The sequence below is a fragment of the Nanorana parkeri genome, unplaced genomic scaffold (genome assembly GCF_000935625.1).
Source record: "Nanorana parkeri isolate BGI_ZX_2015 unplaced genomic scaffold, ASM93562v1 scaffold492, whole genome shotgun sequence".
Taxonomy (NCBI): domain Eukaryota; kingdom Metazoa; phylum Chordata; class Amphibia; order Anura; family Dicroglossidae; genus Nanorana; species Nanorana parkeri.
This window is the reverse complement of record NW_017306760.1, coordinates 306,388-329,846: the sequence shown is the minus strand read 5'-3', so window position 1 is coordinate 329,846 and position 23,459 is coordinate 306,388. Positions and strand designations below refer to the sequence as shown.

The following is a 23,459-nucleotide window of genomic DNA, read 5'->3' as shown; positions in this document are numbered from 1 at the left end:
CCCAGCGCCGCCCCCCCCCCCCCCCCCCCCGCCACTGATTGAGGTGCAGGTCAAAAGCAGCCGTTATTTGTCAAATGCTGTGATTTCCATTGGAATGCAGCTGCACCCATGCATTTGAATGGTGTTTCACTAGAACGCCAGTTGACACGAACCCTTAGTTGATACCTAATAAATATGAGAAATACATATGCATACAGAACAGCAGACTCTATAATTGAATCATTGCCCATTGATGGCTCTACCTGGCATTCCTCTCCATCTCGAGCTGTTTGTGTTCGGCCATGGCTTTTTCCAAGAGTTCCTTATCCCGGCCCAGATCTTCCTGTTCTCTGGCATTTTGTTCCACTAGAAAAACAGAAAGAGGAGAAGTGTTCTGTGTTCTGCAACGTTTCTCAAGAGCAGAACAAAAGCTGGATTGTCATTAGGAACACAATCAGACAATGAACTATCCACCAAACACTGTGATTGAGGAAGGACTGATTCCCTGATGTACGGTCACTTCTCTCACCGAAGGGCTCAGCTGTCAACGCTCTTCATCTCAGTATACACGTCATCTACTGCTTTCTGCTCTGACAACCTTAAATAAGAGCGTCACCGAGAAGTAACAATAGTGATTGTGTATGATTAGGGAAATGTGTGCCTAAGGTAACCATGTGCCCTGATTAAGGGACCCCGTGTGGCCCTGAAACGTTGGCTGTTTGATGCACGGGACGCTTTCCTTCAATAAATGAGCACAAGGATTTAAAGGAGAACTATGGGGTTAGTTCTCCTAAGGGTAACGGGAGGACACAAACTAGCGTCCTCCCGTGACCAAAAGCTCAGTATACCGCGAGCTACAGCTCGTGGTACACTGAGACTGCCGCAGCCCGGACGGATCCCGACAAGACTGTCGAGATCCACCCAGCCGGGTGATTGACAGCTGGCTCTGCCTATCTAGAGGCAGAGCCAGCTGTCAATCACCCGGCTGGGTGGATCTCGACAGTCTTGTCGGGATCCGTCCGGGCTGCGGCAGTCTCAGTGTACCACGAGCTGTAGCTCGCGGTATACTGAGCTTTTGGTCACGGGAGGCCGCTAGTTTGTGTCCTCCCGTTACCCTTAGGAGAACTAACCCCATAGTTCTCCTTTAACATTATCCTTTGAGTGCTGGTGATCTTTATTCCTTACACATTTGACCTGCACGGCACCATCCGTGTTCATCACTACGAGCACCGCAATTACAAGGGTCCTATTCGCTGTAAGGAGTGCTGGGGATACACTTGTATACCATGCCTTAGGTAAAAGGCATTTTGACATATGAAACGAAAGAAACGAAAGAAAATAAGAATTTTGTACTTACCGTAAAATCCTTTTCTCAGGGTCCATTGAGGGACACACCTTGACACTAAGAAACCTAGGGCTATGCTGCAGACTACAGGAGAAATGGACACTAGGCAGTAGGAACCTGAAGGCCAGACCTCTTGAGAGTATAATCCCTTCCACACATTTGCTTAGTTGTAGTAAGAAGTCCAAAGAGAGAATGACAGCATATGAGCATAGGGAGCTGCTGTGGCGTCACTAGGGGGGTGCGGCCTACACCCAGGTGACACCAAAATGACTGACAGTCATTTTGGTGTCACCCCCTGTGAAACGTCAGGTACTCGGTCATGGACCCAACAGTTGCACAAGTGAGGAGGGGACCAGGCGGTATACCTTATCCACATCCCCTCCACTCTTTGCTATCATCCATCACCAAGATGGCCGCCATCAGGTATCATTAGACAACTGCGCATTGCGTGTGTCATGATGATGCTGTGCACATACGTGATGATGTAATGTGAATGCGCGATGATGTCACTGCAGGGTGTCACCTGGTACCCACTCCGGGTGACACCAGTCCTCGGGACACCCGTGGGGAGCTGTGTCCCTCAATGGTCCCCAAGAAAAGGATTACAAGTACAAAAATCCTATTTCACTTGTCCATTGAGGGGTAAAATCTTCATAGTAAGAAACCTAGGGACTGCCAAAAGCAGTCCAAACTGAGGGGTGAGCAAACCCAAACGACACAGTCTAACCAGCCCAACAAGAAACAAAACAGGAAACCAAGGGCAAGAAATGCTGCAATCCTCTGACTGAAGTTTGCGTCTTCGGATCTGGACACATGGACATTGTAAAACGTAGAGAAAGAGTGTACAGAAGACCAAGTGAGATCCTTACAAATCTGTGACACGGAGGCCCGATGATGGAAAGCCCAAGAAGCACTCATTACCCTAGCGGAGTGGGCTTTGATGGGAAAAGGAAGCACTTATCTCACAAATCATAGGACTGCACAACAACTTGACGAAATAACTTTGAGGTAACGGATCTGAAAGCTGGAGAAGCTATTTTAGAACCTTCGGGAATGACAAAAAGGGAAACAGTCTGCCTAAAAGAAGCAGTGTCAGAAAGGCAAACGCTGACGGCCCTCCACCATATCCACGCAATGGAGAGAAATCTCTTTGGTTTGACCTAGTTCTGAACACGGGGAGGGTAACACAATGTGATCAATAAGGTGAAATACAGAAACTACTTGGGGTACAAAGGAAACAACCTTAGTATATGAAAGATTAAACCGGGCTCCTGGGAACCCTGAGGGACTGAAGTGATGGCCACAAGAAAGGCTACCACACGGGATAATAAAGCCAAAGAGGTGAATAGGTTAGATGGAGGTTTTTGTAGCACCGCTAATAATAGAGTTAAATCATATAGTTGGAGGGGAGAATAACAGTGCGAGCCACATGTGTAACTCCTTGTTGAGAAGCCGGGATCAGCGAATGATCAGCAAGGGGACATTGACAAAGAATGGAGAGTACAGACAACTGACCTGTGATGGTGCTAATGGCCAAATGTTGTTGTACTCCCAACTGGAGGAAAGAAAGTACATGGACCGAAAAAGCACATGGGGAGACTCTCTCGCAGGTAAAGACAGTGTGTGTGTGTGCTGGGGGAGGGATACAGGGGAAGACCAATGTGTGTGTGCTGCAGGAGGGATACAGGGGAAGACCTACAGTATGTGTGTGTGCTGGAGGAGGGATACAGGGGAAGACCTATGTGTGTGTGCTGGGGGAGGGATCCAGGGGAAGACCAATGTGTGTGTGCGTGTGTGTGTGTGTGTGTGTGTGAGTGTGCTGGAGGAGGGATACAGGGGAAGACCTATGTGTGTGTGCTGGGGGAGGGATCCAGGGGAAGACCAATGTGTGTGTGCGTGTGTGTGTGTGTGTGTGTGTGAGTGTGCTGGAGGAGGGATACAGGGGAAGACCTATGTGTGTGTGCTGGGGGAGGGATCCAGGGGAAGACCAATGTGTGTGTGCGTGTGTGTGTGTGTGTGTGTGTGAGTGTGCTGGAGGAGGGATACAGGGGAAGACCTATGTGTGTGTGCTGGGGGAGGGATCCAGGGGAAGACCAATGTGTGTGTGCGTGTGTGTGTGTGTGTGTGTGTGAGTGTGCTGGAGGAGGGATACAGGGGAAGACCTATGTGTGTGTGCTGGGGGAGGGATCCAGGGGAAGACCAATGTGTGTGTGCGTGTGTGTGTGTGTGTGTGTGTGAGTGTGCTGGAGGAGGGATACAGGGGAAGACCTATGTGTGTGTGCTGGGGGAGGGATCCAGGGGAAGACCAATGTGTGTGTGCGTGTGTGTGTGTGTGTGTGTGTGAGTGTGCTGGAGGAGGGATACAGGGGAAGACCTATGTGTGTGTGCTGGGGGAGGGATCCAGGGGAAGACCAATGTGTGTGTGCGTGTGTGTGTGTGTGTGTGTGTGAGTGTGCTGGAGGAGGGATACAGGGGAAGACCTATGTGTGTGTGCTGGGGGAGGGATCCAGGGGAAGACCAATGTGTGTGTGCGTGTGTGTGTGTGTGTGTGTGTGAGTGTGCTGGAGGAGGGATACAGGGGAAGACCTATGTGTGTGTGCTGGGGGAGGGATCCAGGGGAAGACCAATGTGTGTGTGCGTGTGTGTGTGTGTGTGTGTGTGAGTGTGCTGGAGGAGGGATACAGGGGAAGACCTATGTGTGTGTGCTGGGGGAGGGATCCAGGGGAAGACCAATGTGTGTGTGCGTGTGTGTGTGTGTGTGTGTGTGAGTGTGCTGGAGGAGGGATACAGGGGAAGACCTATGTGTGTGTGCTGGGGGAGGGATCCAGGGGAAGACCAATGTGTGTGTGCGTGTGTGTGTGTGTGTGTGTGTGAGTGTGCTGGAGGAGGGATACAGGGGAAGACCTATGTGTGTGTGCTGGGGGAGGGATCCAGGGGAAGACCAATGTGTGTGTGCGTGTGTGTGTGTGTGTGTGTGTGAGTGTGCTGGAGGAGGGATACAGGGGAAGACCTATGTGTGTGTGCTGGGGGAGGGATCCAGGGGAAGACCAATGTGTGTGTGCGTGTGTGTGTGTGTGTGTGTGTGAGTGTGCTGGAGGAGGGATACAGGGGAAGACCTATGTGTGTGTGCTGGGGGAGGGATCCAGGGGAAGACCAATGTGTGTGTGCGTGTGTGTGTGTGTGTGTGTGTGAGTGTGCTGGAGGAGGGATACAGGGGAAGACCTATGTGTGTGTGCTGGGGGAGGGATCCAGGGGAAGACCAATGTGTGTGTGCGTGTGTGTGTGTGTGTGTGTGTGAGTGTGCTGGAGGAGGGATACAGGGGAAGACCTATGTGTGTGTGCTGGGGGAGGGATCCAGGGGAAGACCAATGTGTGTGTGCGTGTGTGTGTGTGTGTGTGTGTGAGTGTGCTGGAGGAGGGATACAGGGGAAGACCTATGTGTGTGTGCTGGGGGAGGGATCCAGGGGAAGACCAATGTGTGTGTGCGTGTGTGTGTGTGTGTGTGTGTGAGTGTGCTGGAGGAGGGATACAGGGGAAGACCTATGTGTGTGTGCTGGGGGAGGGATCCAGGGGAAGACCAATGTGTGTGTGCGTGTGTGTGTGTGTGTGTGTGTGAGTGTGCTGGAGGAGGGATACAGGGGAAGACCTATGTGTGTGTGCTGGGGGAGGGATCCAGGGGAAGACCAATGTGTGTGTGCGTGTGTGTGTGTGTGTGTGTGTGAGTGTGCTGGAGGAGGGATACAGGGGAAGACCTATGTGTGTGTGCTGGGGGAGGGATCCAGGGGAAGACCAATGTGTGTGTGCGTGTGTGTGTGTGTGTGTGTGTGAGTGTGCTGGAGGAGGGATACAGGGGAAGACCTATGTGTGTGTGCTGGGGGAGGGATCCAGGGGAAGACCAATGTGTGTGTGCGTGTGTGTGTGTGTGTGTGTGTGAGTGTGCTGGAGGAGGGATACAGGGGAAGACCTATGTGTGTGTGCTGGGGGAGGGATCCAGGGGAAGACCAATGTGTGTGTGCGTGTGTGTGTGTGTGTGTGTGTGAGTGTGCTGGAGGAGGGATACAGGGGAAGACCTATGTGTGTGTGCTGGGGGAGGGATCCAGGGGAAGACCAATGTGTGTGTGCGTGTGTGTGTGTGTGTGTGTGTGAGTGTGCTGGAGGAGGGATACAGGGGAAGACCTATGTGTGTGTGCTGGGGGAGGGATCCAGGGGAAGACCAATGTGTGTGTGCGTGTGTGTGTGTGTGTGTGTGTGAGTGTGCTGGAGGAGGGATACAGGGGAAGACCTATGTGTGTGTGCTGGGGGAGGGATCCAGGGGAAGACCAATGTGTGTGTGCGTGTGTGTGTGTGTGTGTGTGTGAGTGTGCTGGAGGAGGGATACAGGGGAAGACCTATGTGTGTGTGCTGGGGGAGGGATCCAGGGGAAGACCAATGTGTGTGTGCGTGTGTGTGTGTGTGTGTGTGTGAGTGTGCTGGAGGAGGGATACAGGGGAAGACCTATGTGTGTGTGCTGGGGGAGGGATCCAGGGGAAGACCAATGTGTGTGTGCGTGTGTGTGTGTGTGTGTGTGTGAGTGTGCTGGAGGAGGGATACAGGGGAAGACCTATGTGTGTGTGCTGGGGGAGGGATCCAGGGGAAGACCAATGTGTGTGTGTGTGTGTGTGTGTGTGTGTGCTGGAGTAGGGATACAGGGGAAGACCAATGTGTGTGTGCTGGAGGAGGGATGCAGGGGAAAGACAGGTGTGCGTGTGTGTGTGTGTGCGCGCGCGCGCACGTGCAAGAGGTGGGATCTCAATGGGGAAAGACTTATCTGTGTGCTGGAGGTGAACCTAGGCTTCAATAAACTCTGGTAAACTCTGGTCTGGTCAGATACAAAGAACACTCTTATGAATGAATGTGTCTCCTTACACTTCTCTTGGATTTGAAGTCTCCGGGTGTCCATGACATCTTTCATCAGCCGATTCCTGGCCTCCTTCTCCCGCCGCAGTTGCTCGGCCCTCTTGGCCCAGGACTTCTCCAGCTCAGTCTCGATCAGCTTGTCCATCTCCCTCTCCTGTCTCTTCTCCTCCTCCAGCTGCTGGGCCAGGTACTGCCGGTAGATCTGCTGTTCCTTATGCAGCTCCAGCTAAACATGGGGACAGGAGTCATGTCAGTGATTACAGCGCACTGGGTCTGGCTTGCTACAAACTTGAGATCAGTGGTAGGCAGTCTGTTAGATTTTGGAAGCTTAATAGTTAGCCCCAAGTTCTTCAAAAGGGGCCACTTATTATAACTTTAAAGTAGAACTCCAGACTAAATACACAGAATACTGTTCTTCAGTATGAGAGTATCGTATGATGTAGGGATGTCCCGATTCCGATACTAATATCGGTATCGGGGCCGATACCAGGCATTTCCATGAGTACTTGTACTCGTGAAAATGCCCCGATTCTTAAGGCCGATACCAGCCCTTTAAATTTTCAAACAGCAGCGGCCGTCCGAGTTCCTGCGCTTGTGGGGACCTCGGCAGCCTGCTGGAAACCTGCAGATAGCTGTCCATGGCAGTGCCTGTCTGGTTCTTTATCTCCTCCTCCTCCTTTCCGGCACAGCCATGGACAGCCTCGGGGCGGAACTACTGCCCCAAGGCTAGAAGCTGGGGGTTCCTGTTGCACACTGACGGGGTGGACTGGGCCGGTACGGCCGGACTGGACGTGGCAGCATCGCCGGACTAGAAGTGGGTGAGGCCGGGTCCCGACATCGCTGGTGAGGTGGAGTGCCCGCAAAGCCACTACAGATGTCCACGTCGCCCAGTGAGATCGACACGTAGCCTGGTGAGAGGAATTCTGCTTTGGTGACATGTATTTGCAGAACACATGTTCCCAAAGCAGAATACATGTCCCCAAAGCAAAATACTATCCTGCCTTAGGGACATGTGTGCTGCTGTGGTGACATGTGTTCGGCCTTGGGGAAATGTGTTCAGTTCTGGTGACATCCGTACTTAGCCCTGGTGAGAAACTGCCCTAAAATCATCGGTCTGTGTTGTTATAGAAAAAAATGTCACATGTCCCTTTAAGAAAAAGTATCGGTAATTGGTATCGGCGAGTTCCTGAGGGACAGTACTTGTACTTGGTCTTAAAAAAGTGATATCGGGACATTTCTAATATAATCCTTACCTTCCTCTGGCGCTTCTCCTCTGTGTCATCATGGGAGTCTTGCATGATCTGTTCCATGATCTTCATGTCGAGCGCTAACTCCTCCTGCTGGTCTCGAGCCAGTCGCTTCATCTTCAGGCGGATGGAATGATCTAACATGGTCCTGACCCGAGACTGTTTCTGCTGCTTTTCCCGCAAAGCGCGTTCATCCTCCATCTTCATCAGCTTCCGCTGTTCCGCCTGTCACAGGTATAGTTATTATAAAATATATATATTCAGTATAATGATAAATTGTTAGTACAACAATGGTTGTTCTTTATTGCTCCTTCTCACAGTGCAACTCTATCGGGTTTATTTATAAAATTTCCACCAGATGTATAGCTGGTGGGATGCCGTTCACTTGGCACTAGCACCCCCAGATGGCACTGAGGGGTAGAGGGATCTCTCATGCTCCTCAGCGCCATCTAGGGGCAGTTTATAAATAAAACTGTATAAGTCCCCCTGACATATCGGGGGGAACAAATGCATTAGCCGTGCGGCTGATATTTTCTATATCCCAACATGAAGGGATTAGTTACCTCAGGTCGCTAACTGCTGGATCCTTGTGTACAAAGTTGAATTTGTGCCCTTGTGAGTGGGTATGTGCAGGGCAGATCTCAAGTTAAAAAGTTCCAATCCCCTAAAACAAAATTAGCTTTGTTTGGTCATGGACAACTCTTATCTTGTATGTTACCTTCTCTCCCATTTCCGTAAAAGGATGTAAGAGTCCTCAATGGCTCCATTTACCATTTTACCTCTTTGCTTTGAATCTACTTCCTTTTTATGAACCACTTCAGCTCTTGAACCTGCACCTCCCCCCCCTCCCCCCCTAAGGGCGTGAACAATCTTTACATTTCCACTACGGGCCTGTTTGTACAGCGATAAAACTGTCATTATTTAAGATAGCAAACTAATACATACATTGATTTTTTGGGGGACAAGCTAGGCTATTTTTAGTAATATTGTCTTAAAAAAAATAAATCTTTTTTTTTGGACCTGTGTTCATTTAAAGAAAAAAACATACTTCTGCTGTAAATAGAAGTTTACTTTTTATTCTATAATTTGTCCTGTTTTAAAATGACACTAAAATGATGTGCCTGGTACAAAGCACGGTAGAGTTAATTGTAAATGGAAAAAAACGTGTTTTTTTTTATTTTGCCTATTTATTTTGTATGTGACAAAAAGAAAGACAACCAAACAAATGAAAAGTAAAAAAGAAGTTTAAATATTGATGGTAAAAAAAAAAGATAAATGAAAATAATCTGAAAAATGATAGATAAGTGGAAAAGGGGAGGAAGGAGTGAACTAGGGCTGATTAGGGTTTACTAAGGGTTAATAAAGGAGTAAATAAGAATAATTTATTTCCTGGCAATCATTTGCTCCCTTCTGGTAGACTGTGACTGAGACTGACACAAACAAATAGGATGGGTAACAGTTTTTTTTGCACACGGTAAATCGTTTGATTGACTTAGAGAGAGGATGGAATGAGTGGGATTGGGAATTTGTGTATTACTGTAATTCGGCCAGGGGGAGAATATTTATTTATATTAGGGATGCACCGATACTAGTATCGATATCAATGCCGATACCGAGTATTTGGCCAAGTACTTGTACTCATACAAATGCTCCGATGCCTAGCACGATAATTCCGGTGTCAGGAAGCGCCATTACACGACGCCCTGCTTCCATGGTTGGCCATCAAGACGGCTCCGGCTGGGTACCGGAGGAAGACCGTTCCTGGTTTGAGAGGCCCCGGGGGTGACAGGCTGGACATGCCGAGGTGAGAGGGGACAGGCTGGGACGGCTTTCTTGTTAATCAGGAAGCCAGGTGGCGAGTCATTAGACGCCACCTGGCTTCCTGAATGGGACTTCCGGTACTCGGTAATTGGTATCGGCGAGTACCGTAAAAAAATCATCTGTACTCGGTACCAAAATACCGGTATCAGTGCATCCCTAATTTATATTATTTATTTTAAATGTATGTTGAGTTGCTTTGCTATTTGTATTAGGTATGCACCAATACTAGTATCGGTGCCAATACCGAGTATTTGGCCTTGTACGCCCTCAAATGCTACCGATGCCTACCCCAATACCAGTACTTCCAGTATTACACCCCCCCCCACCCCCCCCCATCTTCCTGATTGGCCGGGAAGCCGGGCAGCGTGTAATGACCCGCCTCTCGGTTTCTTGATTGGACTGGAAGCAGGTGAGTCATTTCCTGGCCTCCGGCTTCCTGATTGGCCAGTAAGCTGGCTTCATGCTTCCTCGTCACTTGGTGCCGAGGGAGCATGGAGCCGGCTTCCAAGCTAATCGGGAAGCTGGGCGGCAAGTCATTACACACTGCCCGGCTTCCTTAATGGGACTTCCGGTATCAGTATTTGGTATCGGCTCTTGCATAAAATATCGGTACTCCTACTCGATACCGAAAAACCTGTATCGGTGCATCTCTAATTTATATGTTTGTTATATTTTTAAGGTTAGGTTTTAGGATACCTATGTCAAGCGATTTTTATGCTGCCTAAGAGTGGTGTGAGCTAAACTGTAGTTCGCTGTCTCGCATGCAATGACAAATAAAGAATTCTATCTTCAATTTAATTTTTTTTTACTTTTAATTTTCTTAAACTGATGTCATGTGCAGATCAAAGCTCACACTTTTCATCTACTGTATATGAGTTGGTAATTACAATGTAACAATACTTTGTTACACTGCATTACTCCGTTCCGCTTGCAGACTATCTGCGAGTGTCATTTTACACAGGAGCAGTAGCATTTTGATAGCCAGTGATAGCCAATAATAGCGGCAGGGGAGCGATGGTGGGTGGAGACAAGCTGAACATAGGAGGTATGCCCTGGAAACTCTGTTGAAGCTTTTTAGGGCATATTTCATATGCTCAAGGTACTCAAGTGGTTGAAAAGTGAAAATGCTCAATGCATAAGTGTATTAATACTAGGGATGCACCGATACCGGTATTTCATTATTGAGTACAAGTACTGATATTTTTTTCCGGTACTCGCCGATACTGGACGAATACCGATACTGGAAGTCCCATTCGGGAAGCCAGGAGGCGTGCAATGACTCGCCACCCAGCTTCCCGATTAGCAGGGAAGCAGTACCCATGCTTCTCGTCACTTGGTGACGAGAAAGCATGGAGCCGGCTTTCTGGCCAATCAGGAAGCCGGGCACTGTGTAATGACGCAGCGCCCGGCATCCTGATTGGCCTGGAAGCCGGCTCCATGCTCCCTTGTAATGAGGAGGCGAGGGAGCATGAAGCCGGCTTCCCGACCAATCAGAAAGCCGGGCACCACGTCATTACACGGCGCCTGGCTTCCTGATTGGCCAGCTTCCGACCAATCAGGAAGCCGGGTAGCACGTCATTACATGCTGCCCGGCTTCCTGATACCGGAATTGTCGGGCTAGGCATCGGAGCATTTGTACAAGTACTTGGCCAAATATTTGGCATCGGCACCGATATTGATACTAGTATTGGTGCATCCCTAATTAATACCAACAACTGCATGCCCTGGTTTGCAGCTACTATGCTGCAAAAAAACCCAAAAACAACTATCTGGCACATTAAGGGCCCATGCACACCCCTGTGGTTTCACTGGCACCCAAAAGCACTGACTGAATGCAGCATTCCCAAAAATGCTATAGGCCTGATTTTCAGTCCATTGTGTGACGAAACTGACATGGAGTGAATGGGCCCTTATGGTGCCTAAAGGTCCAACTGCCCAGCCTGTATTTGAAAGCCCGGTATAGTCTCCTGGCATCCCCTATCAGAATCTCTGCATCATTACAGAAAATCCTCACCAATAGGTAGGCCTCTTCTTCTTTGAGCCTTTTTTCCTCCATTTTCTGGGCCTCTGCAGCTGCTCTCTGGGCTTGGAGGAAGTCCAGCAATTCTCGGTTCAGCTCCATTTGCCTTTGGGTTTTCCTTTCCTCATTCTCCACTTTGGCCAAGCGGTCTCTCTCCCAGAGCTCAGCAAACAGGTCCTCTTCCTCCTTCCTCTGTCTCTCCAGCTCCTCTTTCATTGTCAGCTGTGCCATCCTCTCCGTACACACCTCTTTCTGGTGCACCCGTGACTTTAGAGCCCGCAGCTCCTCACACTGCTCCCTGAAACATAGTTATATAGGAGTATGGTTCTACAGGTCTACATCCTGGTGGTGTAAGCAATGTGGCTGAGGCTGCAGTGTTTTATCATCAGATACGTTTTCCTATCCATATTCTTGTCAGAAAACCCATTGCTATTGACAAGCACTCTTACTATAATATCCAGCAGTTAGTCACATTCAACTTCACCGAATTCTGTAATGCTGAAGATGTTTCATACGTTATCCAAAGCACTTTTACAATAGAAAGGGTCGCGGTTAAGGTGTTGTTTCAGTGATTTTATTAAGTGTGATGTTATAATCAACTTTGAGTCTGCCTAGACAGTAGCTCCCTAGTTGCACCTCTCCCCCTCTGGGTATATATATTAAGATCTAAGACAGTCTTTAATTAAAGTTCTTCATAATTATAAACAAATTGGCCTAAAATCATTAGTCTATTGTTTTTTTAAAAAAATGGCACCTGTCCCTTTAAGAAAAAGTATTGGTAATTGGTATCGGCAAGTACATGAGGGGTTGTACTTGTACTTGGTCTTAAAAAAGGGGTATCGGGACATCCCTAATAACAATTATACATCAATTGATTTAATTGCATCATTCAATTCATTAATAAATTAATATAACATAAATTAGAATGTTTAAGCAATCGGCACCACAGGTGTGAGGCCCCCCGAAAGGTGGGTACCCCGTACTTACCAAACAACTAATGTCTGGAGGAGGACAGATATTTCCGGAATCCGGACTCCGTCCGAGATGCATGGTCTCGGACGGAGTTGAGTGGGCTGGTTTGATTCAGGCCGCCATCACTTTCTCTTAATCCGGAAATATTTGTCCTCCTCCAGACATTAGTTGTGATGTATTATTGACTCCTGAGCTGCCATCATTTCTAACTTTTACTCCGATAGTGATGAGGTCATGAGTTACCTGAACTGCTGGTCACGTTTTTCTGCCACCAAAGCCAGTCTGTCCTTCTCTCGTCTTTCTCTGAGGCTTCTGGCTCTCTCCCTCATCTTAGCCTGTCTCTCCAGAGTGGTCTCCTGCATGGACTCCATCTCTTGGATGTACTTCAGCTCCTCTATTTCCAGCAAGGCCTTCAGTCTGTCCCAAGAAACAATAAAATGGTCAAGCCGCTATGTGAATTAGCATTACATTTTAAAACTTGAAATACTTTGCCTCTGCGCTGGAGCTTCCTGTAACAAAGAGCGGTCACTGCTGCCCTCTCTCCTTGTGCAGGGTGACTGGTCTTGTCTCCGCCCCCTCCTGTAATAAAGACCGGTCACTGCTGCTCTCTCTCCTTGTGCAGGGTGACTGGTCTTGTCTCTGCTCCCTCCTGTAGTTTCCTGTAGGCAGCTTGTAGTAGGTGGGGCATATATGTATGTAGCATAATAATATGTTGCATTTCAATGAATGTAAATACTAGGGATGCACCGATACTAGAATCAGTATCAGTGCTGATACTGAGTATTTGGGCGAGTACGAGTACTTACCTCCGATACCACAACTTCCAATCGGAGGGAGATCTTCCTCTGACCGGCAGTGATGAGGGAGCATGGAGCCGGCTTCCTTTCCAATCAGGAAGCCGAGCAGTGGATTATGACCCGCCTCCTGGCTTCCTGATTGGCTAGGAAGCCAACTTCACTTCTTGCTAGGCAGCCTGGTTTTCTAACCAATCAGGAAGCATTATGACCGGCCTTGCGGCTTCCTGATCGGTCTGGAAGTCAGGCTGCCTAGGAACCTATGAAGCCGGCTTCTTAGCCAGTCAGCAAGCCAGGAAACGGGTCATGACGTGCTGCCTGGCTTCCTGATTGGTTAGGAAGCCAGCTTCACTTGTTGGTAGGCAGCCTGGCTTCCTAACCAATCAGGAAGCCAGGTGGCATGTAATGACCCACCTTCCTGATTAGTCAGGAAGCCAGGCTGCCTATGAACAAGTGAAGCCGGCTTCCTAGCCAATCAGGAAGCCGGGAAGCAGGTCATGCCATGCCGTCTGGCTTCCTGATTGGCTAGTAAGCCAGCTTCACTTGTTGGTATGCAGCCTGGCTTCCTAACCAATCAGGAAGCCAGGCGGCACGTAATGACCCAGCTTCTGGCTTCCTGATTGGCAAGGAAGCCGGCTTCACTTGTTGCTAGGCAGCGTGGCTGCAAACACAGTGTAGCCATTGATTTGGCTGCAGCATTGTGTGGTAAAGCGAAAAACAAAATGTCATATATTGCAGCTTGCCAGTCCTTAGAATTGGTGGCTGCATTAGTTTTTTTTCAGGCCAAGAACATTTTCAGCAAGTACAGAAAATACCTGGTGATCTTGCCAGAAATGGAGCATTGTCTGAAAAGTTAGCACTCCTACACAACTCAGGTTATAATAGATTCACTCCGATTCGGAATAATGGAAGGCTTCCAGAACTGCTTAAAGGAGAATTATGAGGTGAGTGCTTTTCACTCAGCCTCATAATCTGACCCGACCTGTGACAATGAAACTGTCACAGGTCGGCTCAATAGATCGGGAACTGAGCGAACACATACCTGCGTTCGCTCACTTCTCGATCCTGTCACTGCAGAGAGCCGTGACAGGGGCGTCACTGGATTCTCCCCTCCCCTGTCCGATCCTCCAGTGCTGACTGGCGGGAACGGACGGGGGGTGGGGCGGGTACAGCTGGCTCTGCCTCTAGATAGGCAGAGCCAGCTGTCAGTCACGCAGCTGGGCGGATCCAGACATAATTGTCGGGATCCGTTTCAGCTGCGGCGCACACCGGCCTGTGCGGCATTCGTCTCGTACGATTTTCGGCAGGTTTTCAAGCGTGCTTGGAAGACGAATGACGTGCGACCTTACAGTAGAAGAGGTCGCACGCTGCCCTTATACCTGCCGATTATGGTATGATCGCGGGATCACCCGCGATTATCGTACGATAATCGGCAGGTGTATGGGCACCTTTAGGAAGATGAACAAGGACAGATAAAGTGCGGCCTGCGTGACAGTCATGGCTGCCTCTATAGATACAGTGGAGAAGTGCATGTAGCCACGTAGGGATAGGAAATGTGTTATTTGCAGGATAACCGGGTGAAAATAAAGGGCATAGAGACTGAAAAAAAACGAATGCAGCCACAACATTCTGGTGGTAAGCTGCGATATAAGACATTTTTGTTCTTGGCTTTAGATGCTCCTTAATGTTTAGTAATAATGACCTGTCTCTGCGTTCCTCAATCTGCATCCGGTACTCCTCGATTGTGTCATTCACCTTCCTCTGGACCGTGTTGTTCAGTATCTTGTGATCTGTGCGCAGCTCCCATTTGTCCCTCAGATCTCCATACTCGTTCTCCTTGATGAAGGCCAACATCTGCTCACGCAGGTCATCCTTTCTCCTGCGCTCTAGTATGATGTAGTCATGTGGCCTGCTAGAAGGAAATTTGGCTTTCTGTATGGAGAGGGAGAAGAAAAGTCATTGAATATTTCATATCCAGCTTCAGATTTTAAAGAGAAACTCTGCCGGAAAAAACTACTCATTAGCTGTAAAATCTTTCCTTTTTCATAGCACACAGCACTAAGCACCATTCATTTACTCTGATTTATAACTTTGCTTTATAGCTTAAAGGAGAACTATGAGGTCAGTGATTTCCACTCATCGTCATAGTTGGAGCCAACGTGTGACAACGAAGCTGTCACACGTCGGCTCTATAGAACGGGAAGTGAGTGAACACATATCGTCGCTCGCTTACTTCTCGTTCATCTCCCTGCAGAGAGCAGTGACTGTCAGTCATTCCTCCCCGCAGTGATTTCCCCCTCCCCTCTCTGATCCTCCAGCGCTGAGTGGAGGAACAGACGGGGAGGGGGCGGACACAACTAGCTCTGTTTCTAGATAGGCAGAGTCCGCTGTCGATCAGCCAGCTGGGTGGACCTCGACAGCAGTGTCGGGATCCGTCCTGGCCACGGTGCTCTCAGTATAAAGCAGGCAATAGCTTGTTATATACTGAGCTTTGGGTCACGGGAGGAAGTTAGAATATGTTCTCCCATGACCCTAAGGAGAACCATGGGATAAAAAGGTTACCCCCTAGTTCTCTTTGAAGTTTAGTCTCCTTATATTTTACCTTCCCTGGTTCCTCCCTGCCCTCTCACCAACATACTAATGACATTTTAAAATAAATCCTTTCCGTTTTTATTACACACTTTGTTAGACCAAACGATGTCATCCCTGGGTCTCTGTGCTTCTCGATGCAATGTAGGCAGATCATGGCTTTTGTATGTATCTACTCCCAGCAATGGGGCGGTCCTTAATGATTTAGAGAGCGGTGCTGATGTGACACTGTCAAATCTGCATCATTAAATTATAATAGCAATATGCCATCACAGGGGGAGGGCCTATGAAGTCCTAGACTTACAGTATGTCTTCATTCTACCTGGTTAAATCGTCAACCCGTGAGACTGAGAACATCCATGGCAGCCAGAATTAAATTACTACGGGGCATGGTGCCAGAGAGGGGTTGCAGCCATGCTGCTTTTTTGGATTGAACCCATACTGGGGGCCAAAAAAATGCCCAGATTTGGGCTTTAAGTCACATCATGTGTATGCCATGAGGTCCCCCCAGTTGTATTTTATGCAGTTTTAAAATGTACTTACCTTTTTTTCAATGTCTACTGGCCAGCCACTTGACACCCAGAGACCTGTTCTTCGCCCAATCTTCAGAACAGTGCGCAGTCCTCAGAGATGCAGAAAGCGGCACTGAAATGATAACTTCAGCTCCACTCTCTTTATCAGTACATAATGAATGAAGGGGTCACAGTGACGCCCCTCAGGAGGTAAGTCCATGACACCCTACATTCTAGTATGTCCTCTGTCTTCTGAGGTTCAATTAACCCTGAAGACTGAGGGCATCTTGTGGTGAAAAAGAAGTACTGCAGGGAGCTCTGGTTTGTAGGTGAGTATTGTATCATAAGCTACGTTAATGCTGTGTTCACTGTGAAGGGGCCCATTTAATTAAAAGGAGAACTATGGGGTCAGTGTTTTTCCCCATAGTTCTCCTTAGGGTAATGGGAGGACACAAACCCATCACAGGTCGGCTAGAACTATGAGGTGAGTGAAAAGCACTCACCTCATAGTTCTCCTTTAAGACATCGTTTGCCCGGAGTTGGGCTTTAAAGTTGCATTGATCTATATCCAATATGTGATAATATGGAACACCCATTAACTTCACCATCTTGTCATCTCCTAAGCATGAGAAAACAAAGACAAATGAAAGGCAGGACTTACCACGGCCACAGAATGAGGGGTGGGCCCGGTCACCTCCCTGCAACGCAGCGGTTTGTTCCTCTGGCTTAGCATCATCATGGCTTCCTCTATTCAGATGTCTACTGGAACAAGAGAATTGCTCAGACAGGGAGTTTGGTATGGACAGGATAGGTCGATGTGCATAAAGGCAGCCAGACAGTTAGATGCTGGTCAGGAATACATACAACCATAACCAAAAACGTTACATTTGGCATGTGGGTACCATAGTTGACTTATTTATAAAAGGATCCAACTATGGGGGCATCACCCCCACATGTTGTACTGCCTGCTGAGTCACTGACCTGCAATAAATGGGAAGTCTGAACCTATTCAACATTCACTGAATGTGTCATCCTCTCAGGTTCCCTTTAAGTGGTATACTAGTACAGGCAGCCAACTGTACCTTCCTCTATCCTCTCCCTGGACTGTATCCTAAAAGGGGAGCTTTAGCGCATTGCCTGTTATCCTGATTGCAAAAATATAAATAATAATACAAAATAGAAATATAATAAAAATAACTGCCTTACTGACTCTTCAGTGTGTTTCCAAGTTTATACTGGGCAATTGCACTGCAAGGGTTAAAGGAGAACTATGGGGTCAGTGTTTTTCCCCATAGTTCTCCTTAGGGTAACGGGAGGACATAAACTAGCGTCCTCCCGTTACCCTAAGCTCAGTATACCGCGAGCTGTAGCTCGTGGTATACTGAGACGCCGGAGCGGATCCCGACCTGGACGCCGGGATCCGCCCAGCTGTACCCGCCCCCTCCCCCGTCTGTTCTGCCAGTCAGCGCTGGCAGATCGGAGCGGGGAGGGGAGAATCCAGCCCCTCCCCTGTCACGGCAGAGAGCCGTGACAGGATCGAGAGGTGAGCGAACGCCGGTATGTGTTCGCTCACCTCCCGATCTAACTGAGCTGACTTGTGACAGTCTCATTGTCACAGGTCGGCTAGAACTATGAGGTGAGTGGAAATCACTCATCTCATAGTTCTCCTTTAAGTGATCGTTTTGGTCTAGGAAGGAAAATAAAAAAGCTATACTCACCTGATCCTCTGAGCCAGCTTGCTTTTAGACTGGTCCCTGGAGCCTCTCTCACCCTCCACTACAGCGGTCTAAGGTCCCTGAGTCATCATGTTCTATACACAGTGTATAGGACATGGGACTCCTGATGTGAAGGGGGGCTCCTGCTGTGAAGGGAAGCTAATGCTGTGAAGGGGGCTCCTGATGTGAAGGGAGCTTCTAATGTGAAGGGGGGCTACTGGTGCAATGGATGACTCTGGTGTGAAGGGGGCTACTGGTGCAATGGATGACTCTGATGTGAAGGGGGGCTACTAGTGTGAAGGGAAACTAATGCTGTGAAGGGGCTCCTGTTATGAAGGGGGACTATTGATGTGAAGGGGGATCCTAATGTGAATGGAAACTAATGCTGTGAAGGGGGCTCCTGATGTAAAGGGAGCTTCTAATGTGAAGGGGGCTACTGATGCAATGAATGACTCTGATGTGAAGGGGGCTCCTGATATGAAGGGGAACTATTGATGTGAAGGGGGCTCCTAATGTGAAGGGGGCTACTGGTGCAATGGATTACTCTGATGTGAAGGGGGGCTACTAGTGTGAAGGGAAACTAATGCTGTGAAGGGTGCTCCTGATATGAAGGGGAATTATTGATGTGAAGGGGGATACTAATGTGAAGGGAAACTAATGCTGTGAAGGGGGCTCCTGATATGAAGGGCCTCCTAATGTGAAGGGGGCTACTAGTGCAATGGATGACTCTGATGTGAAGGTAAACTAATGCTGTGAAGGGGGCTCCTGATATGAAGGGGAACTATTGATGTGAAGGGGGATCCTAATGTGAAGGGAAACTAATACTGTGAAGGGGGCTCCTGATATGAAGGGCCTCCTAATGTGAAGGGAGCTACTGGTGCAATGGATTACTCTGATGTGAAGGGGGATCCTAATGTGAAGGGAAACTAATGCTGTGAAGGGGGCTCCTGATATGAAGGGCCTCCTAATGTGAAGGGGGCTACTAGTGCAATGGATGACTCTGATGTGAAGGGAAACTAATGCTGTGAAGGGGGCTCCTGATATGAAGGGGAACTATTGATGTGAAGGGGGATCCTAATGTGAAGGGAAACTAATACTGTGAAGGGGGCTCCTGATATGAAGGGCCTCCTAATGTGAAGGGAGCTACTGGTGCAATGGATTACTCTGATGTGAAGGGGGATCCTAATGTGAAGGGAAACTAATGCTCAGGTCGGCTAGAACTATGAGGTGGGTAAGGTAATGTGAAGGGAGCTACTGGTGCAATGGATTACTCTGATGTGAAGGGGGATCCTAATGTGAAGGGAAACTAATACTGTGAAGGGGGCTCCTGATATGAAGGGGAACTATTGATGTGCAGGGGGCTCCAAATGTGAAGGGAGGCTAATGCTATGAAGGGGGCTCTTGATATGAAGGGGAACTATTGATGTGAAGGGGGCTACTGGTGCAATGGGTGACTCTGATATGAAGGGGGGAGGGAATCTTGATTTGAAGGGGGGCATTTCAATGTGAAGGGGCAAGCCCACTTTTTTGTGTGTTTTTTGCGGTGGGGTCCCCATTAAAAATCTATGACATTTTAGACTCTAAATTTTGCATACGTTTAAAGGGTGCTGTGACTAAAAAAAGGTTGAGAGACGCTGATCTACAATACTTTCACTGCCAAGCACAAAAAAGACAAAAACAAAAAAAGTTTTGTGTCTCCGTGGGTCTCCTGTCTCTCACTCCTACAACCATGGTGCTTGTTTCTGCAATATGTAGCCAGAGTGCTCTTGAGTATGGAAATGACAGAGCTGAAGGGTCCAGTACAGGCGGCCACCAAGGCAGGATAATTGGGCCCTTCTTTGGTGGTGAATGGTGATGGATATTTCCTAATTTCGTTTTATTAACTGCCCTAAAATAGTGAAAAGAATAGATTTTTGTTATACGTTAGCTGTATTTTTGATGCCCGTTATATCAACCACCACCAAAATAAATTCTCCTGTTCCTGACGTGCACGTGGATACCACCTATGTGTTCGCCATTTGTTCTTTGTACCTGTAGTGGGGCTCAGAAGCAACAGAGCGCAGTTTGCCTGCATGAAGGCAGCAAATCATGTGATCACTGTCAACGACATTTAGACTGATCATGTGATCAGGAACCCGTGCAGCCAGCTTCCAATGGTCACACTGTGACTGGGAGCAGTCAGTGGGTACCCCATGCCCTCTTCTTCACACGGTAGTCACCATTATTTATATCACCCCCATTTTATTTCCTAGGGGGCAATGTGATTATGTGCTTATTGATTACCGGTTCTCTTTAAAATGATTCACAATGCACTTAAATACTCTGCGCTCCTTTTTGTTATTAAAAAACATTGCTTGCCCCATAAGTGGGCAGAATACTTTGAGCCCAGGTCCTGTCGAACTACAAAGCATGGCAGGAAATGCTGGCACTTGTAGTTCACCACAACACTTAAAGTTATTGACCTATAAAGAGGAGGAGCCCAATCTGGGTCTATTCAGCTATAATACACACACACAGCTCACACACACCGCACATTACCGGCACTAGGAGCGGGGAGACCGATCCCGTGTTCTCTACACTGTTTCTGCCAGCAGCTCACCTTCAGCATCCCGTCTCCCCGGCAACGCCGACTCCGGAAGTGACGTCACATTGCCTCCTAGCGACGGGACGTACACAGAACTTACAACAGCAGGGTGTCGTTTTGCAAAGTAGTCGGCAGGGGCCGCCTGAGCTCTAATCTACGCTGCTGGACTGCCTGAGCTGGTGTCAGCAGAGGGTGGTGTCGGTCATAGGCCTGGCTGCTCTGCAGCTCCCTTGTTTTGAGTTTTCGTTTGGCTTTCTTCATTAACATATAACTAAACACAATGACAAAAATAAAGCTCCCAGTGCATAGCCCTAAATCACACCTGAGCGATCTGAAACGCATTTCCTAGGAGGAGGGGACAGTTGTTAGGTGCACAAATGTGCTTTTCACACCTAACAACCATCTCCACCAACTGACCTGCTTTCAATTGGCCTAAACAAAAACACTTATGCCTGAAAAGACATAAAAAACACATAAATGCACGTAAAAAAGAACGGCATTTCACGGCCCGTGGGCCACATCCGGCCCTTGGCTTTCCCTGTCTAGACACAGACCAATCGCTAACCTACGCTTGGTTATGGCCTCCAAGGCCGGTGCATACACTGCAAACCATAGCCCAGCACAGGCCCCTTCCTCTTCAGACGTTGGTTGCTAGGACACCTAGTGTCCTAGCAACCAAGGACATCAGGTGTCCACCTCCTCCTCCAGGGGAAACACCTGAAAATGCGTGCCTTTGCACATTTTTTGTGTGTTTTGTTGCACAAGGTTTCCCACTGAAGTCTATGGGACCAAAGAGCGATTTAATCTGCCAAAAAGTAGGGATGTTCAGATAACAGTTCAGATACCAGTGCCGATACTTTTTTTTTGCATTTTCACGCAAACTACCAAGGTTGCAGCGGTTGCAGCTGGGACTGGGCCCTGGCGCTCCACCACTGTACCTAAAATCAATAGTTTGTAGTGTTTTAAGAAAACTGTCAAATGAAAATGAACAAAAATGTATCAGTACTTGGTATCTGTGAATACTTGGACAAGTATCAGTACTTGGTCTGGTTGTACTTGGTCTGGTCTTGGAGCTGGAACATGGGATTGTAGACCCCACAGCACCCACAAACCAATAAATACATTGAACTATAATGAAATAAATAGAGACTATACAACGGTATTAGTCCTATATATATATATATATATATATATATAAACTTTAAAACCAGTTAAAACTTCAAACATAAATTAGCTCAGTCACCCAGACTCGAGCCATACTCATCACACCAGTCCAATATACCATTAAACACTGTCCACAACTGCGTGCGTCTGCGCAGTTGCATTGCGATCCTTTTTAACGTGTTTGTGATGCGTTTTTGATACGTTTTTTTTTTCCTGCATGTCTCTGGATGATGCCATAATAAATTCTGTTTTTTTTTTTAATGCGCTCAGTTGCGTTTTAGTGCGTTTTGATGCGTTTGCACTGCGTTTTGACGCGTTTAGTGCCGTTAGATGCAGGTAAAATAGGACAAGCAGTACTTTTTCTGACTGCATCTGAACGGACTGCAATGGTGTGAATTAGGCACAAGAAAGCCCATAGGAAAGCATTGTGATGTATTTTGACTGCAGCAGTTAAAATAAACTGACTACATCACAACTGCATATGGTGTGAACAGGCCCTTAAAGGAGAACTATGGGGTCAGGGCTTTTCCCCATAGTTCTCCTTAGGCCCCATTCACACTGAGCGACATGAAAATCGCGCGACTTTGAGCGATATTGCGCGACGAGCGATATTTAGCGATATTGAGCGACGTGTTGCGCAACTTTTTCCTATTGGGCTGTATGCAATCAGGAGCAATATCGCTCAAAATCGCTCTAAAAAAGGGTCATGTAGGAGCGACAAGCTACCAGCGACGAGCTACAAGCGATATTGAGCGATATTGAGCAATATTGAGCGACGAGATGTGAACAGCTCCATTGAAATGTATTGGAGTGGGGGGGGGGATGTGCAGCTTTGCCCTAGGCAAGGCAGCAACGCCGCCCTCAGCGAATCTGCCGCTGCCTCGCGGCAGATACGCCCCTGTTCCTAGTGACAGCAATGTCCAGGCAGAACTGAAGTGACAGCTAGTAAGGGTAACCTGAAAACCTGAAACAGATGAAATGGGGAAACCAGAAACAGCCCACAGAAAGTTCTAGAAATGCTGTACATTAACTATGACTAAAATTACTGACACAATCCCATGGGGCCACTTCATTATATTTGTGGCCCTAACATTATCAGTACTTGTACTTGTACCAGGTACGATTCTTGGTATCTGGACATCCCTACCAAAAGGTAGTTTGTGCGATTTTCCAGCTACAGGCATTATTATGCTTGCGACAAAGCGCTTAGGTGTAAATGGGGCCTAAAAAACTTGACTCTACCCCAGGCCTCTTCTAAATCTTGAATGTGAATCTGATCTTCCCGATGCAGAAGTTTTCCTTGTACCACAACCAAGAAGTTTCTAGTTGCATTGGCCCCTTAGGTAGTAAAGTAAACGATGAAGCCAGATCTGATGGAATGTATGGAGTTGTTGGTGGAGGGGTACTGGTCATACGTTCCTGGCATCTTTTTTGGAGGCAGAAATGTACATTACATTCAATTCCATAGCATGTTAGCTCCATAGCGTGCTCAAGGGTAGCCAGTCATAGGTGGTCCCTTAGCTATCTCTGACAGCCTCTGAAAGTCTACGGTGAAACTGATTTTGCAAGGCAATGTCTTTCCATCATGGGTCAGTGGCCTATCAGTAGGGCAGAATTCTTTAGCAGCTCACTTTGCCTGATGAAGACAGCTGCAGTTCGGTATAGATCACCAAAGAGAAGACCCAGTGGTCCCAAAAAGGCTGAAATCCCAGGTCCTTAGGTCCTCCTGGAGCTGAGAGATCTCTTTGCCTTTCAAACCAAAGACGTGGAGAAATAGAGTTTGCAAGTATTTTTGAACTTAACAATTTGCTTATGATCACC

At 48.0% G+C, this 23,459-nt stretch overlaps 1 protein-coding gene across 2 annotated transcripts in view; it reads right to left on the bottom strand.

The window, feature by feature from the left end:
• CFAP53 (cilia and flagella associated protein 53) overlaps positions 1 to 20,492 on the bottom strand; it is a 23,626-nt gene extending 3,134 nt beyond the window's left edge. Inside the window, exons 1-8 of one of the 2 annotated variants that reach the window (XM_018561009.1) lie at positions 20,429 to 20,492; positions 16,837 to 16,934; positions 14,777 to 15,006; positions 12,524 to 12,697; positions 11,303 to 11,606; positions 7,474 to 7,692; positions 6,230 to 6,446; positions 243 to 345 (exon numbers count right to left, since the gene is read on the bottom strand). In XM_018561009.1, coding sequence (XP_018416511.1) covers positions 243 to 345; positions 6,230 to 6,446; positions 7,474 to 7,692; positions 11,303 to 11,606; positions 12,524 to 12,697; positions 14,777 to 15,006; positions 16,837 to 16,914 — 1,325 coding nt within the window. In that variant the 5' untranslated portion in view covers positions 16,915 to 16,934; positions 20,429 to 20,492. Of the gene's footprint in view, positions 1 to 242; positions 346 to 6,229; positions 6,447 to 7,473; positions 7,693 to 11,302; positions 11,607 to 12,523; positions 12,698 to 14,776; positions 15,007 to 16,836; positions 16,938 to 20,428 lie in introns of both variants that reach the window. The other variant, XM_018561008.1, reaches the window with a different exon arrangement.
• Positions 20,493 to 23,459: the final 2,967 nt, after the last annotated feature.